The sequence below is a fragment of the Octopus sinensis genome, linkage group LG4 (genome assembly GCF_006345805.1).
Source record: "Octopus sinensis linkage group LG4, ASM634580v1, whole genome shotgun sequence".
Taxonomy (NCBI): Eukaryota; Metazoa; Mollusca; class Cephalopoda; order Octopoda; family Octopodidae; genus Octopus; species Octopus sinensis.
Genome location: NC_043000.1, coordinates 143,328,017 through 143,347,335, shown reverse-complemented (window position 1 = coordinate 143,347,335; position 19,319 = coordinate 143,328,017). Strand labels below are relative to the sequence as shown.

General features: G+C 33.7%; 1 protein-coding gene and 1 long non-coding RNA gene across 2 annotated transcripts in view; one reads left to right on the top strand and one right to left on the bottom strand.

Moving 5' to 3' along the window:
- LOC118763148 overlaps positions 1–12,079 on the bottom strand; it is a 28,561-nt gene extending 16,482 nt beyond the window's left edge. The window contains exon 1 of the long non-coding RNA XR_004998905.1: positions 12,069–12,079. This is a non-coding gene — a long non-coding RNA (uncharacterized LOC118763148). The remainder of the gene's footprint in view (positions 1–12,068) is intronic.
- LOC115210932 (opioid-binding protein/cell adhesion molecule homolog) overlaps positions 1–19,319 on the top strand; it is a 967,526-nt gene that overhangs the window by 662,876 nt on the left and 285,331 nt on the right. The window contains exon 4 of the mRNA XM_029779720.2: positions 10,057–10,206. Coding sequence (XP_029635580.1) covers positions 10,057–10,206 — 150 coding nt within the window. The remainder of the gene's footprint in view (positions 1–10,056; positions 10,207–19,319) is intronic.

The window sequence follows — 19,319 nt, the reverse complement described above, 5'->3', positions numbered from 1 at the left end:
TCATCTCGAAAGAGTCCAGAAGCTGGCTACCCGCATGGTTCTTGGTCTCAAGCATTTGTCTTATAATGAAAGGCTGAAGATGCTCGACCTTTATTCTCTAGAAAAACGACGACGCCGTGGTGATCTCATTCTTGCTCACAACATCATAAGCGGAAAGTGTAACCTCTCGAAAGAGCTGTTCTTCACTCCTGCTCCAGAACGTCGGCTGCGGGGTCACTCCGAAAAGCTCTATCTGCGACGATTCCATCTCAATCGAAGGAGAAGGGCTTTCTCCGTCCGGGTTGCGGATCCATGGAATAAGCTGCCGGACGAGATAGTGAAGATGCCGACGACCACTCGGTTCAAAGTCTCCCTTGACCATGAATGGCCTGAACTGTCTGTATGAACACCACCCTGTACATAACATCATGTCCCCCTACATGGCCTTGCTTTTTGCTTTTTGAGCCAAAAAATTAACTTAACTTAACTTAACTTAACTATCTTACTCAGTTCTACTGCTGAATGCATCTCACAGGAAATGACCACCGCAAACGGATACATATACTTTATGTAAAGCTTGTCGTAACAACAAAGCATTTATAATACTTTAATAGATTGTGGTTTGGATAATTTCATTTAAGCATTTCTGGTTACGTTGGTTCATGCAATCATCAGTATTACGACTAAAGACGTTAATGTGTCTTTGTTAGCTATAGAGGTGATTTCAAAGCACAGGTGCATGGGTTGTGGGAGCTGTTAAGTTTTGATTGCAATACAAGGCACTGTATTCTTTAGGTAAGCCCTTTTGTAAAATGGTTTGAAGAACTCAAAGGCGGCGAGCTGGCAGAAACTTTTGCACGCCGGGCGAAATGTTTATCGGTATTTCGTCTGTCGTTACGTTGTGAGTTCAAATTCCGCCGAGGTTGACTTTGCCTTTCATCCTTTCGGGGTCGATAAATTAAGTACCAGTTTCGCACTGGGGTCGATGTAATCGACTTAATACCTATGTCTGTTCTTGTTTGTCCCCTCTATGTTTAGCCCCTTGTGGGTAATAAAGAAATAGGTTTGAAGAACTCACCACCATTGTATAGAATATGAAGCTAGATGAACACAAAACAATATCAGCTAATATTTTATTAAGTTTCTCAAACGGTATTCCATGGCGATAATAGTCTCTCCAATATATGCTGGAAAAAAATTGACACTTTCAGATTTCGAGTATATTTTGTGAGTGTTGTATTTCTCTTCAAAACTTTCAAAACTAGTGATAAAACGGATCACTACAAGTTCAAACGTTGTCGATACTTTGCTTTAGTTCAAAGTAAAAGAAGAGAAAAATTGTCGTAGTTTTCTAATAAATGAATTTTACGAAAGTAGTCAGATAAAAGTAAGTTCCGACGGAACCAGAAATGTTTAAACGAAATAATCCAGACCAATATTTATCGAAGTATTGTAAATGCTTTGTTATTAGGACAAGCTTTATATAAAGTAAAAGTATGCCAGGTGACACAAGATTGGAGTATGGGAAATGCAAAAAACGTACTACTTTCGTACAGAATATAAAAATTCACAGGCGCGCGTGCTTAGGCGCACTTACACTTATCCGCTCGCGCATGCACACAAACACATGCACAGAAACTCTTCGATACATAGGTAGATAAGTAGACAGACAGATATACATATATATATATATATATATATATAGAGAGAGAGAGAGAGAGAGAGAGAGAGATAGATAGATAGATAGATAGATAGATAGATAGCTAGATAGATAGATAGATAGATAGATAGATATGTTTCTTTATTAGCCACAGAGGGCTGCTCACAGACGGGACAAATTACAAAGTAGAGCTTTCCTTTTTGGGGAGGAAAAAAGTGAGGTAGGCTTTCGATCAAAAGGGATCGTAAAAAGGAAAGAAAGAAAACGATCAATAGGGATCGTGTATCACAGAAATGTCATGATGTCAAATGTAAAGGGGGAAGCAGATAAGGTTTATCTGTGGAAAGAAAAGCCTACGGAAAAGACCACGATAAACTCGGTCAATAATGTCACATGTTAACGCATTTATTTGAGATAGATAGAGAGAGAGAGGGGTAAAGGCAGAAAGACAGACAGACAGACTAGCAGACAGGCAGATGGGCAGAGACAAACCGAAAGAAAGGCTTAACGACAATCAAAGAGTCCAAAAAAAAGTACAAGAGCTTTGTAGCATATGAAAATTATGACTAAAAAGCAAGCTGGTTTATTAAATTATGAAGTAGGTTTTTGTTCGCAATAACATTCATTAGGTTTTGTCATCAAAAACAGTGTGAATATCGCCATCATTGTATTAAAAGAGATAACTATTGAATACATTGAGAATAAAAACGATCGAAGCGCCGAAATTGTGAGTGACACTATGAAAGAGAAGCCAAGGGGAGAGATGAGACAATAATTTGAAAGATATTAAAGAATGCGGAACAAAACGTCGAAAATTAGCTGCCATACTGTGTGTATTATGAATAAAGAATGGTGTATTATTATGCCTTAATCACATTTAAGCGAATAGGAATCTATCACGAATTCTCAAGAAAATATGGGGAGGAAAAAAAAGACTTGAAAGCAAAAAAAAAACAATATAAATAAATAAATAAGTAAATAACATGAAACTAATAGAACAAAAAAGTATTTAAAACAACATAAAATACAATCGAAAACAAAAGAAAAAATATTATTCGGTTTATTGATTCAATTCAATAAGGTTCCATTAATAATAATATTTTCATTTCTAATTTTAGTATATTTCGTGTAACGATGATAATATTGACAATAATGCTAGTGGTGATGATGATAGTGATGATGATAGCATCATCATCATCATCATCAACAACAACATTAACAATGACAATAACGATCATAATAATAATAATAATAATAATAATAATAATAATAATAATAATAATCACAGTATCACCGCCAAAAACAGTAATATTGATAGTAAAAGCTATCATTATTCTACATGTTATTGTTGAATTATGAAGGTATGGTTATTGTTGTTATTGAGTTGGTTTCCATTCGTTTGATTATTGTTTTTCTTTATTTCCGCTATTATTGATTTATTTGTTGTTGGGTGGGGGTAGTGGGGGAAAAGAAATCGATTATTGGAATAACAACCAAATCAAATACAACATTTTCAAATATCAAACGTAAGATATCAGTCTGTGAAACTCAGCAAAATCCTTGAAGACGGACAGCAGAAATCGGCCAGATATGTCTTCATGTTGTTGAGAATTGTTTTCCAATGATTTGTAAGTGTCTTATGCGTTTTTATGTATATATATATATATACACTCATTGTGTATACATGCAGTAATTTGTCTACAGGTTTCAAAACACTGCTCATACATACACAGACACACAAACACATATTTATCTATATGCATGCACATGTATGCATCTACACACACATACACATATGCATAAAACTATGTATATATATATTATATATATATATATATATATATATATTATATATATATATATATGTATGTATGTATGTATACATATATATGTATATTATACACACACTCCTACATTCACATATATCTGTATGTATATGTAAATATATGTATATATATATATATATATATATATATATATATATATACATACATTCATGCATATGTGTATGTGTGTGTGGATGTATACATGTGCATACATATAGATAAATATGTGTTTGTGTGTCTGTGTATGTATGTGCAGTGTTTTGAAACCTGTAGACATATATATATATATATATACAGGTCTCAAAACACTGCACATATATATATATATGCATATATAAATTTGCATGTGTGTTTGTGTGTGTGTGTCTGTCTATCACTCACATACACAACCATATAAAAAAAAAACTATAAAACTGCGCCAACACAAACAGACACCAGCAAGTGAAGCTTATCTTTTTTACATTTGAGTTTTCCGAATACTTGAATTCGTTGGTGATATGCTAACCGGATGATGTATGTGTACACATACGCACGCACAAACACACACACACAGACACACAAACACAGATGCACATATATACATACACATAAGTATCTATGTATTATGCCCGAATATATATATATATATATATATATATATATATATATATATATATATATATGTAATCATGTATAACAATATAAAACGGAATCAAAGATGGGCGAGTGTTCGATGAAGAATATTTACATCAAGTCTTCGGTAGCACAACTATTTCATGCTAATATTATTGAACAAGTTTTACGTTAGATACATTATTACATTCTCTGTTGTTCAACGTGTGCATGTTTCAATTCAGTAAATTTTGTGATTTTTTCATTTTTTTTTTTTTATACTGCCGATGTCAGTCAGTACATATTCACCAAAGTGTAGTTTCTAATTTCATGGCATTGACACATTTTAGCAATTTTTTCTTTTGTTCACATATGTAGGGAAAAAAACATAGGCAGGAACAAAGTGTAGTCACTGAAACAGCGCAAAATCTTATAAATCATAGATCTGTAGGAAGAGAGCTAGAATCACTTGAATCCAATTTACTCTTCATATCTTTCTCTCTCTTTCTCTCTTTTTCGCTTTCTCTTTCTTTTTCACGTTTCTTTCTTTCTGTGAATATTACTGGTTTACATGTTTCAACAAAGCTTGAGTAATGTATTGTAAAAATGAACCAGGAGTGATTTCCAATCAACACGGAAGAACCGTAGTTACACGGAGCAGTAAACTATATAATAGGAATGATTTCAGATTTCAGCACAAAGCCATCAGTTTGAGGGGAAGTTATAAATCGCATACGTTGACTCCAGTTTTCAACACTTATTTGTTTCAATGAAACCGCGAAAAGATGAAAGCAAATCCAAACTCGTCAGCATTTGGAATACTGCTATCCATTTTGTCTGATGCTGTAACATTTATGCCAGCTAGACGCATTTGTAAAACAACGCAACAGCAGCAACAGTAATAATGGTTTCAAATTTTGGGCACAAAAGTAGCAATTTCAGTGAGTACCCCAGTACTCAAATGGTACTTATTCTATCGATTCAGAAATACCGAAAGGCAAAGTCGATCTCGCTGGAATATAAAGTCAGAAAGACGTAAACACGGACGAAATGCCGCAATGAATTTTGCCCAGCATGCTTCCTACCGACTTAACGTCTTACTAATAATAATAATAATAATAATAATAATATAATAATAATAATAATAATAATAATAATAATAATAATAATAGTAATAATAATAATAAAAATGATAATAATAATGATAATAATAAAAATAATAATGATAATAATAATAATATTAAATATATATTACATGTGAAATATTTTAAACTGCATATAATAATTAAATGAATATAAATTTAAATGCATTAAAACACATCAAAAGGGAACTACTAGCACAAAAAATAAATAGACATGTCTGCCACTCAAGTGTGCAAAACTACTGCCTAAGTTTGCTAACATCACACACGCGCGTAACCAAATCCTGCTTCCCTAACTTTCATCTCTTTCAAATCCATTGAAAATAGCATGTCCGAAATATCCTAAAGATGAATACGCTGATTTCTATCTATATCGTATATGCATTTACAGGAGGCGCAATGACCCAGTGGTTAGGGCAGCGGACTCGCGATCGTAGGATCGCGGTTTCGATTCCCAGACCGTGTTTATTGAGCGAAAACACCTAAAAGCTCCACGAGGCTCCGGCAGGGATGGTGGTGATCCCTGCTGTACTCTTTCACCACAACTTTCTCTCATTCTTACTTCCTGTTTCTGTTGTACCTGTATTTCAAAGGGCCGGCCTTGTCACTCTCTGTGTCACGCTGAATATCCCCGAGAACTACGTTAAGGGTACACGTGTCTGTGGAGTGGTCAGCCACTTATACGTTAATTTCACGAGCAAGCTGTTCCGTTGATTCGGATCAACCGAAACCCTCGTCGTCGTAACCGACGGGGTGCTTCCATCATATGCATTTACAATATAGTGCAAAATATATATCAAAAGCAGAGGTTTAAATACAAACAGAATGCAGTAGATTTACGTTCGAGAAATAGGGAAAAAGAATGGAAAGTATTTCCTGCATCGAATATATATATACTTCTTCTGAGAGTAAGAAAGGACAAAGAGAGAAAAAGGGAGAAAGAAACGCGTATTTATATAACCGTCACGTGCATCCTGAAATGACCGAAAATGGTTCAGAGATCGCCTTAAACGTGAGTTTAAGAACAGCTGAAATTAATCGGAAATAGCTAGAGTGTGACAGTTGGGAACCTGGATTTTAGTATGTGCATGCGTGAGTGAGGGTATGAAGTTATTGTGTGTATCCGTGTGTATATGTGTGTACCTGTGTAAATGTGTGTACATATGATTGTGTGTATGTGGGAATTTGTGTATGTGTGTGTGTGTGTGTGTGCGCGTTTGTGTCTCCTTGCTTACACTTTGTTAGTGTGTATATGTGTGTGTTTGTGTATGTGTGTGTGTGCGCGTTTGTGTCTCCTTGCTTACTCTTTGTTAATGTGTATATGCGTGCGTTTGTGTATGTGTGTGTGCGTTTGTGTCTCCTTGCTTGCTCTTTGTTAGTGTGTATATGTGTGTATATGTATGTGTGTGTGTGTGTGTGTGTATGTGTGTGTGTGTGCATTTGTGTCTGCTTGCTGACACTTTGTTAGTGTGTATATGCATATACTGTAACGAACCATAAGCTACTATGTTTTTGTGATCAGAAAAGCATAATCAGTCGTTGATGAGGCTTTAATAACAGCTGAAACTAAGCGGACTATACTTCTCTTTCCCGTTACAGAGAGAAAGCTCTGTGATTAACCCCAATGTCTAGTTTCTAACAGCTAAGTTAAATGTGTGTCTACTAAATAACATGCTTGTTATTTTACCTTTTACGTGTATGAGTTTATGTCTCTGTGTCTATGTGAATATCTTTCCGAGTGCGAGTGTATAAGCGTATGTGTTTGTGCTTAGAAAATTCTGACGTTTGAAAGAGTAGTCGATATTTATAGTAGACGTACTAGTTTCTTTGTTTGTAAGGCTGTGGAGCGAACCATTGACTTCACACAAACACACACATACAAATATAGACATATATATATGCGCGCGCGTGTGTGTGTATGTATGTGACTATGCACATACCTATACATGCATCTAACTACAAAAGCATTCACACACACATATGTATAGGTATATATATATGTATATACATATATATATATATGTAGGTATGTATATATACATGTGTGTGTATATAATACATATTTGCATACATATACATATACATATATATATATGTGAATGTATGTATATATATATATATAAATATATATATATATATATATATATATGTATATATATTATATATAGGATATTACTTGAATAGAGATACACTCAGACATGAGATAGACGGTCACACAAATTATTAAACTCCGGAAGTAAACCACAGAAGAAACGAATACTTTGAAAGAGAATCTCTGTGTGATAAAAACCAATAGATCAATCACATCAACTTTGAAAATTATCAAATCAGTCTATGTTCAATGACAGCTTTAGATTTTCCCTCTCTTAGATTTTATATTCCATTCTATACTATCTTTGTGTATATTATTCCTCAGACATGAGGTCGTTATATTAAAGCTCACACCCGCCACATGTACACCTTTTGTACATTCATTGGACATGAGTCAGCTATGAAGCCTTTACATGGCCACTCGAAATTCCTGAAATAAGAGTTAAATTCTCATCAAATCGCATATCGTAACTATGTTTTAAAATGGAATGAAGTATGGTGTAATCTAGTCTAGGATACGCTATATTGAGCGAATTGATAGGATAGTCACGGTTGGAACATCTTTGATCGTAAATCTCTTTTATGAATACTATCTAGGGCCTACAATACAATATCTTACTCTATTAAATACTTCTGTGCTGTTTTGCAATGCATTGCTGAATCTCTGGAGGTAATTTTACATTGTGAAAGAAATGAACAATTCTTTGATCGTTTCCGCTATTTTTGTTTGATATGTCTCACACTCTCGATTTTTTCCAAGCGTTCAATATTTGAACTAAATACAAAGATGGGTAAATATAGAAAATTTGAGAAAAAATATTGTCCTGAGACTTCATGTAACATTGATATATTCATGACTCCTGCAGCTGCAATATCTTAGGCAAACAGTCTTCACATAATCTGTGAATGGCTTGCAAAATGTCGTATTTGACCAGTAACCCTTTAAATCTTAGTCATTCTGCTAATTTACATCAACAGCATTTAAGCCACGTCGTAAAAATTTATTCTGTTTCATGCATTCCAAGTTTAAATAATGTTAACTCTATCAATGTTGCTATATTACTGAATTTCATTTGAAAACTATATTCACCTACGAATACGATAACATTAATATAAAACAACGTGAAAGCATCCGCGAGAGTTACGACTAAAATTTTCAATATGAGTCTATACAGATGGATCTAATTTATGAATGCCACAACTTCAGATAATGCAGAAAGCTGTCACATGAATCAATAGATTAGTTGCGAGGAAATACCGTTTTAATTTTTCATTCTTATAGCAAACGAAGATAGATTTATTAGATAAGAAAAGGGAAGACATTTTTCTTACGATTTTTAAAACTTTGTTCAATGCCATTAGCAGTAACATTTTGAAACATGGATTCAGTTGCAGTTCACACACTGCTTAATTGTTATTCAGTTTTAATTTCGTTTCGGATTCTGGTTTGATTAAGGATGGAACTGACGTCACTTAATCCCTATCTTTAAACACGGGACTTAGTGGGTCTGTGACTAAACTAATCCAACGATTCTCAACAGTATGTTACCTTAAAGAAATATTTCCAAACAATCTTATCAAATCAATCAAAAGAACCGAATAACATATTTATTCTAGTACAATACAAGAAAATAATTTACGGATGGGACGGTTACATATCCTACATTATAATATTATTTCTCGAGATATTTCACGAAATGAACATGATCCTTTCAAAGAATGGTAACTACATCTGTCTAGGACTTGGCTAAGTATAACTACTATACACTGAGAATCAGAGTGAAGAAAACCCATTTTTTAAAGAATAATTATACCTGCTACACAATTCGCACAGGAACAAATGTTACATACATGTGAGTTGAATCTGATTATCAGTTATTTGGCAGGGTTAATATTTTCTAGTTAGTACAGTGGTTGCGTTTTCTAACAAATTGAAATATTGTACTTTCCGTTCATTTTCGTTATTCAAAAGAGATTGTAAAGTGAATAGGAAATTGTTCGAAAAACAGCGACCAATGAGCCTAGAGAATTTAACAAACATAATACAGAGATATCTGTCAATTACTCTTGCTAATGTGTGAGGAGCCCAGACATGCGGATATAAGTGATGCAATCTCGAGAAAAAGGACACAACTGGTAAACGGAATTGATTATTTCATTAAATGCTGGTTTCCCGTGGCTATTATATCATGATAGAACTTAATTCGTGATGGGTTGAAATCTACATATGGAATAAAGCTTTTAAACTTTGGGCATTTATGGAGTCTAATTCTATATTGATCTAGTTGAAAAGTCTTTTATCTTCGATGACTTCATTAATTCTATATTCCTTTCCAATTTCAATTCTCGTGTTGAGCCTCTGAGGAAGGTTGTTAACGCATCTTTAATCAGTCTAATATGCTTGAAATTAAGCGCGAGATTTCGGGAAGAAATCAATAATGGCGAGATAAGGAAAAGATTTGATTAGCACACTTAAAGACCATGTTGTTCGTTGGTTAGGATGCATTCAAGCCCTGCTAAAAAACAATTTAAACAAAAAGTTGTGTAAGATTGAAACCAATTCTAAGGGCGCTTAACAAAATTTGACAGATCTTTCCAGATTCCCTTTGAAAGAACTCAAAGTATTACGAAATAAATAATTGATAAATTTACAAGGTAGCTGTTTGGAGTTTGTTTCCATCTCTTTAGTAGAGGTAATTTCAATTTTCAGAAGTAATTATGAAGATTATTTCCACTGCTGACTCTGTTTTCCTTTCTCCATTTTCAGTTCCTTCGAAAATTATCGACCATTTATCTAGCGATGACATGGAATTACGGGAAGGTGATACGGTACTTCTTGTGTGTAACGTAACTGGAGTACCTCATCCTAATGTCACGTGGTATCGGCTTTCGAAGAAAGGAAAAAACGGAAGAGAAAGTAAGTCAATTCTATGTGTTTGGACTCCACTCACCCACTCTCTCTTTCTCTGTCTCTCTCTCTCTCTTCCCTATCTATTTCTTTCTCTCCATATTTGTGTGGGTGGCTGTATATATGCACGTGTATGAGTGTATATATATATATATATATATATATATTATATATATAAAGATATTAATAAATAATAAAATATAAGTGGCTATCAAGCATAAAAACCAAAACGGTAAATTTATAATTATAATTATAATTATAATTAAGGCTACCAGATAGTACCAACATTGCTAGAAATAAGAGTCAAAGACTACTCAAATAAGCCACAGTATCACTGAAAATTTAACAACCCGAAAGAAATCGAGAAGCGAATAAAAAATAAACCTACCATTGTGGGGGCTAAAATGCAAATGACTTTCCAGATATACCCATTTCACGTGATTTCGAACTCTGAGAAAATAATTATTAATAATAATATCTTCGTTTATGCATAATTATACACCTCTATCGTTTGAATTTGGCGCTAGTTTTTCAACGAGTTTAACAAGCATGAGGAAGTAGGTATTAGTTTAACTCAAGGTGAGACCCACTGATGATGACTAGAAGTATTATCCCAGAGTTTGAAATCGCATGAAATGGGTGTATCTGCAAATTTATTTTCGTTTTTTTCCCCAGCAATGTTTGGTTGGCTTTATACTAGCTCCTTGATTTTGTTCAGCTTGTTAAATTTTCATTGGTATTGTGGTTTATCTGAGTAATTTTCGACTGTTTTTTCTAGCAATGCTGATAACATATGGTACTTTTAATTATAATTATAATTATAAATTATATATATATAATATATATATATATTATATATATATATATATACATATATATATATAATATATATATATATATACATATATATATACATATATATATATACATATAATATATATATATATATATATATATATATACATATACATATATGATTCAGTCTAGTTTCTCTTTCGTTGTAAAGTAATTATTATCCTTAGTAGTATTCATAGTTACAGAGCATATGTAGGAAAAATTACAATAAATACAATTTTATGTTACTGATTCCTAGGTACTTTTCACTATTGTGGTAGATTGGAAATTAGTATTGGATGTTCCAAGAGCAACAGCATCCTTAACTACAATGGATCCCCAAAGAACGCTTTATTACCTAATGTTACAGAGAACTAATACCTGTCAACTAGTTCCTTTAAGTTACGTGGGGCTGAATTAGATTGTTTTGATCAATAACATGTGAGTGTGTGTGTAGAGAGAGAGAGAGAAAGAGAAACTTAGTTATGGCCGGATCATAGGGTTACCCGGTATTTCCCTTCTATAAAGCGTTTAGCTTTACACCCTTCTCGTCAGAACATAATGGGTCAGACCCCAAATCGGATCTGACGAGCCGTGCGCAAAGCTAAGGGCTTATGAGCGCGAAACCTTGGATAACCCTATGAACCGGCACTAACTACCATTCTTTATATACTCAATTGCTCTATGTATATTGTGTGTGTGAGTGCTAATGTATATATACGTACACACAAATATATATATAATATATATATATATATATCTATATATATATATATATATATATATATATTATATATATATATATACATATATAAATATATATATATATATATATATATATATATATACATACATAAGTATATATATACATATATATATATATATATATATATATATACATACATAAATATACATATTTGCTTGTATGTGTTAATAATAGAAGATGTTTCACTAACTATTTCTGAAAGGTCTACTTCTCCCACTATGTACAATGTCAAAATACTTAATAATTAAGGTACATTTTGGCGGGTAATTACACAAATTCATTAAGTAACCATTTTCTGATACAGATAGCAGCTCTATGCCCCGTAGAGACATTGTGGAGCTTCGCCAGTTTTACATGGTTGTCTTGCATTACAGTAATATAAATATCTGAATTTAGGGTTGCTTGGCAATGAATCGTTAGACTCGGACACAAGAAGAGAAGCATTCCAATATTTATCTCATTAGCGGCTGTTTTCAACGTTCTGTTCATGAAGTCAACGTGGGCTTAGCGTAAAGTGTCTAAAATGGACTACGCCTGCGTGAGGTTATAAAGGAATGAACAATGATATCGTCTAAAAAGCGTGGCTGTTGAGTGGTTTAAAACAAATGGGTCATTGACTAGGTCACAGAAATAGGACAACGATATCTTATGTGTTGCGTAAAGTTACATTTAGTTATTGATATTCAGGTTTGTAGAGAGTTAAGATTGGGCGATATCTGCATAGAATAAGTATGGAGCTAAGGGGTTGTTTATAGGACGAAGGTTCATTTCAATAATACAATTTGCACCTGACACAATGAATGCAGCTACAGAATTAGAACTTCTCTATACTTCCTTTCCATACCCGCAAAACAGATCATCAACGTATTGATATAACATGTCTGGCACTTAAAAGAAATTGGTTCTGCCTCTTTCAAAATACAAGCTTTGCAAAAGCAAATCCATAGAAGCATGCAATTTAATGCTATTCTCTGAGATACCTGTTGGGCTTAATCAAAAATTGTTTCAACCTGTTTTAAGAGAATACTAACTAACTGGAATCCTAAGGTTTTGATCAATTGCAGATTTTCTTTGAAGAGTTTCATTTCGAAACTTTTACAACGGCATGATTAAAACTAGTATTATTTAAAGGAGATAGATAGATAGATAGATAGATAGATAGATAGATAGATAGATAGATAGATAGATAGATAGATAGATAGATAGATAGATAGATAGATAGATAGATAGATAGATAGATAGATAGATAGACTATTGTATTATACTTTATTTTATCTCTCATTCTTCATTTGCACACAAAGTACTGGATTTTTATATTTAACTCTGTAGTGTCTCGTTTATATCTCAATGGTGAGATTAGAACTACTTCTCCCCCTTTTTTATAACTATCCGTTACATTTAATTCTATATCTATCTAATTTCTTTATCTATTTTATCCTTTCTAATCGTTTCCACACTCTCTTCCTCTCTGTTCATAACTATCCGTTTTAGATTGTATATCTTTGTATATTTTAATTTAATTCACAACACATCTCCCCTTATTTTTTTGCTTTGACTTTGCTCACCCTATTCTCTTCCCTCTTACTATCTGTTCATCTCCTTCCGGAAGATTGTACGCCCGCAGGCGTAAATCAGAGTAACAAGATACTGACACCAGCAAGCTACTGACACATATGTATGTGTCGACCATGATTGGTAAAATGAAGGAAACAAATCCGTTAGAAAAAGTACGAAATACACATGTATTCGGTCTTCCGAATTGCTGTTAAATACGTAGAGCATGTGACATCTCCCAGTGAATAATTATTTCTATTACGACCAAGGAAAATGTATTTGCTGCAATCTATAACGCATGAAGAAGTAAAGCGTTTCGAATGTGCCCGATGGAAGCTAAATAATCAAAACTTCCTTGATGATATTTCTTGGTTACCTGTATCCTATTTGTTCTTCGATCACGAGTTTAATCGACCTAATGGCTTCATTTCATCTCATGCAGGCATATAATGTTGCTATTGCCCTTTTACATTCTTTTACAAAATACTTTGTGTAATTCAAATCTGTTATCTAAATTTATTCTGAAATGAGGATGAAGATTTCTTACTTAGGTACAATGTGAAGAATTTAGTGGCGAAGTGTTTAGTCAATTACCTTGAAAGCATTGTCCAACTGGGACATAATGTTATCTACCTCAGAAAAAGTGGCAAGAAATTTTCTGGAAAGGGGGTTCAACTACGAATGTAAGAAATTGAAATAAATACTGACGCCCTGACGCTTTTACAAAACAATCACCGTGATATATTCTAAAAATAACGATTATTGGTATTTTATAATGTATAAAATGTAAACAATATTTATATAGATATTTAAATGTAGATGTTTCATGTTTTCTGATAGCTTGACATTGTTAGCTTGTTAAAACAAATAGTGATTTGGCACAAACTGTATATATATATATGCGTGGGTGAGTATGTATGTATATCTATGAATCTATGTATGTATATATGTATGTATGTATGTATGTATGTATGTATGTATGTATGTATGTATATATGTATGTATGTATGTATGTATGTATCTATCTATCTACTACCTACCTACCTATCTATCTACCGATCTATATTATCAATAATTTTTCTTATGGTAGAGAAACAGCTAGTTTTGGCTGCTATTTCTAAATTTCGGTATGTGGTGAAGCAGATTTTTTGCTGATCCCTAATTATATCTATACTCATAATTATAAAATTGTTTATCTATCTATCTATCTATCTATCTATCTATCTATCTATCTATCTATCTATCTATCTATCTATATCTATCTATCTATCTATCTATCTATCTATCTATCTATATATATATATATATATATATATATATCAATCTATAATCTATCTGTCTCAGTGGCTCCCAAACTGTGGTCCGCAAAGGAAATACAGGGGGTCCGTGAACTAATTTAAAAACTCCATTTATGTATATATTAAAAGGGGCATGAGGGAAAACTCAAGTAAATAAAATAGGTAGTGCGGAGGTTGGGAACGACTGCTCTATCTATTTATATATGTATTTATATATAAGTAAATACGCATCTATGTATGTGTGTGTGCTTGTGTGTGCATGCGTGAGTGTTTGAGCATGTACTTGTGTGTTTGTGTGTAGGTGTGTGTGTGTTTGAGATATAAACAAAAGCAAGAAAAGCAAAATGTTAGACAAAATCTTTAACAATGGTGATATAAGTAAATACATACATATATGGTTTTCCAATCGAATACGTAGATAGTATTATTTACAACGTTAAGTGATGTACCTCGAGAGCCAATGTTCGCAAAATGATATATACATTCATACATGCATACACATTTACATATATATATATATACATGTATATTCATGCATATGTACATACACATATATACACACGAACACACGCATACACACGTACACAGAAACAAACGCATGTCTTTTTATTTCACACACCACACATACGCCACACAAACCCCATACATACACACACGTACCAAACACACACACCACACACACACTCGCGAGCACACACACCCACTCTCACACACGCACACACACGCGCGCATGCCCACACACAACAGACACGGAGCACGCACTACACACAGAGCACACACGACACACACACATGCACGAATATACTCGCACAGACGTACACGAGCACAGACACACACACACTTACACATGCCACCACACACACACACACGTGAGCACACACACATACACTGAGATACAAACCATTCTTCATACACTCCTGTCTCAGAAAACACTCTTTGTCCTACTTCGAATCACTTCAAAGATGTAATTACACGTGAATTGTTGGTGATGTTTCCTTCTCTTTCCTTTGGAATTTCCTGTTTCCGAAGAAGAGCTATGCTCGAAACTTGAAACAACCATACTTGTCTTTCGCTGAGCGTCTATTAATACTGTACATGTCCTACGTCCTCACGTTGTTGATCTTTTCTTGTTAGTTCTCCATTCTTTTTTAATTAATTATAAATTTATATGCATACAAACATACATATATGTATGTATATGTGTAGGAGCTAACGATCTACCATGGCGTCCTAATATATATATATATATATATATATATATATAGCCGGACGCCATGATAGATCGTTAGCTCCTACACGCATTTTTCTCTCCTTGTTTCTCTCCGTGTTTTTTTCTGTGTATCTTTCTGTCGAAGAGCGTAGGCTCGAAACGTAAAAGACTTGTTCTATTTCTATTCCTGAGCGCCATACTAATACATTTGTTAGTTTGTACTCCACCTGCTTTCGTCTTTTGCTTATTTTCGTAAACCTTCCCGTATATATATATAATATGTGTGTGTGTGTGTGTGTGTGTGTGTGTGTGTGTGGTGTGTGTGTGTGTATGTGTGTGTGTGTGTGTGTGTGTGTGTGTGTGGTGTGTGTGTGTATAATTAATTAAAAAAGAACGGAGAAAAAGACAAGAAAAAACAACAACGTGTGGACGTTGTATATATATATATATATATATATATATATTTATATATTCAGGACGAATTAACAAAGTGTTTAGGGCGTCAGATGGACTGGATGTAATGCCTTACTATGTTCGTTTCCGCTCTCGACGCACTGTTTTAATCTTGATGAATATGCTAGAGGACATGTGCTAGTAACTATGTGCCCGTGTGTGTGGAGAGAGAGAGAGAGAGGGGGAGGGGAGAGGGGGGATAATACACTACAAAAAATCTGTTATCTGTAGGGAGCATCTATCTACAAAATTTATATTTTCCTTTTATAAATATATTTGGAAATATATTCTCAGAGAGTTCATTGCATCCACTAAGGAATCAAGTAGTCTAAGACTTTTGTGAGAACATGTATTTATCACGTTAATTATCTTGAACACGTGCATGAGCAGTTTAAGTGACGCAGTATGATTTCGGTCATGAACCGAACAGGCTGCAGAAATATTGATCACAGGAAGAATCAAAGCAACAGCAAAAACATGATAATTTTCCTTAAACGTAAAACCAAATTTTAGAGAGGAATGGAATGAGTTTTCTTCAAATGGTTGTCTTTCGGAAGACCATTAACGGCGTAAGTGAGGGGCTTTGAATTCAATCAGGAAACTAAAACTGTCACGCGGTTTAAGCTCATATGGGGGAAAATGGCAACAATAATAATATAATACAATATCTGTCCAAGTACTAAACAGTAACAGAGTATGCGTTTTAAAACGCGGGTTGTGAAAAGAACGTTTTAAGAGGATCCATTACCGGAAAATGGAGAGCAATTTATTTTCCTTTCCATACCTACATATGTGTACGTTTGTCTGTGTAAGTGTATATGTGTGTGTGCGTATGCGTATGCGTGTGTGAGAGAAAGAGAGCGATTTTCATTAACGGAAAATAAACATCGCACATTATAGTAAGGTATTAGAGCAATTTTCAAAAGGGAGCACGCTGTGTGCAAAGTGGTACACTGCAAAATTTTGGGTCACTGAGTAACTGATGCACTGTATACATACAAGTATATGTATACTTACACACGCACGCACACACACTCACACATATACACAAATATGCTTACTTCCATACACATGCACACATGTATATATATGTGTGTGTGTGGGGTATATGTGTGTGTATATGTATATATATATATATATATATATATGTGTGTGTGTGTGTGCGTTTGTGTGCAGATAAGATAATTTCTGCTGTCAATTCGTTCCACTGCAATCCTTCAAATTGCTGCCCCACCTTGGCTGCTGTCTAATGACTGAAACAAATGAAAGATAAACAATATATAGTATATTTTTTTAATATCTTTAATACAGACCTTACGGAAGGAAGACTATCTGAAAGAGTTTCTCCTTTGCAGCTTTTCGAAAACGGCGGAAATAGCTTACATAATATCTTTATTTATAACCAAATTTACAATTCTATGGTTTTGTACACACATGCTTCGTATCCCTGTTGCTTATAGAAGTCATAAATAGTTATATTTTAATTATTTATGTAAAAATGGATTATATTTTGAAACCAACTGGCTACTTCGTACATATCTAGAAATTATGTATCTGATGGCACGCCGTGATCAAACTGTTAGGAAACCAGCGATGTAATATTTAGAAGATTCTTCTTGGAATAGATTCGTTGTTTGAAAAGGAATAACTGTATGATGAATAATACAATATATGAATTAATTAGTTAATTATATAATCTGGAACAATATTATGTTGAGATTTTACGGGATATAATTTACATAATGGTGTACGCTGTTAAGAGGAGGTGTTTCTAGAAAAATAGCGAGCTAGCGTTTACTCCACATGAATAAATCTCTAAATGAAATTAGTCACTTCATGTAAAAAGGTAGTCCACGGTGAGACTTTTCAGCGTTGCTCAGTTTCTTTGCATGACGTCATACTTTGTGTCACTATTGAGTTTAAAAATAAACTAATGATATATTTAGAAGAAAGTATAAAAAAAGAAATGTCTTTAAAACGTGTGTAAAAATGTGGCTTGAAATGTTATTTTCAACTGACGTTTTCACTACATATGGAACATTGGATTTCGAATTGTCGGAACGCTAATTTGTTCTAACAGAAAGGAAGCTGTTGGGGGCAATGACGTCATCGGAACTCTGCTAAAGAACTTATATGTCAATATATTTTGTCAATATGTAACTTTCATATCGTTTGGCATCAATTGATTTATATTCTCTCATTCGCTCATTCTCCTTCATTCTGTCTCTCTCTCTTTCTCTCTCATACAAACACGCACAGACATACTTCCTCTCCTTCTTATTCTCTTTTCCTCTCCCTAGTTCTCTTTTTAAATTTTACGTTGATGCTATTTTAGAAAAGCAAATCCGACATCATCATCAAAGTTGACAAAATTTGTGTTACTAATACGATACACATCGCAGCTAAATGTTCACGAGTTAGTTTCTCACTCAGTCTCGCTTATTCGTTTCATCCTTCTTTCCCACATCCTTCTCTTTTCCTTCTTCTTCTCTTATCCTTTCCTTCTCTTTCACTCCATTTTCTTCAGTCAATATTGAATATGTTGGATATGCTGTAATTTAAAAAAAAAAAAAAATGGAACGACATTGATCCAAAGTAAAGCATTTTTGTTCTTTCGTTTACTTTATTTCATTTTTGTTATTCCTCTCGCTAATGCTCATGACTTTTTGATCGCGATATAAACTCAGTGATGCGTGGTACGGATATGCACTTTTGCACGTATGCATGTAGCTAGATAGCTAGAAGCTGGCAACGCATTATAAAAACAAGAACTAAATGTGATTAATAATTGATTATTCCTACTCCACCTCACCACCTTCATCAATTTTAAGTACACGTATACACTTACGAAGTAGACGTCCTTGGCCCCGAATGTACATCAGTTAAATATTTGTTAAATATTTGTAAAATATTTTAATTCGTCAATTCGTTTATGCACATACAAACACTACACACACATATATACTGAAGATCGTTGAACAGAAACGAATATACATATTATATATAC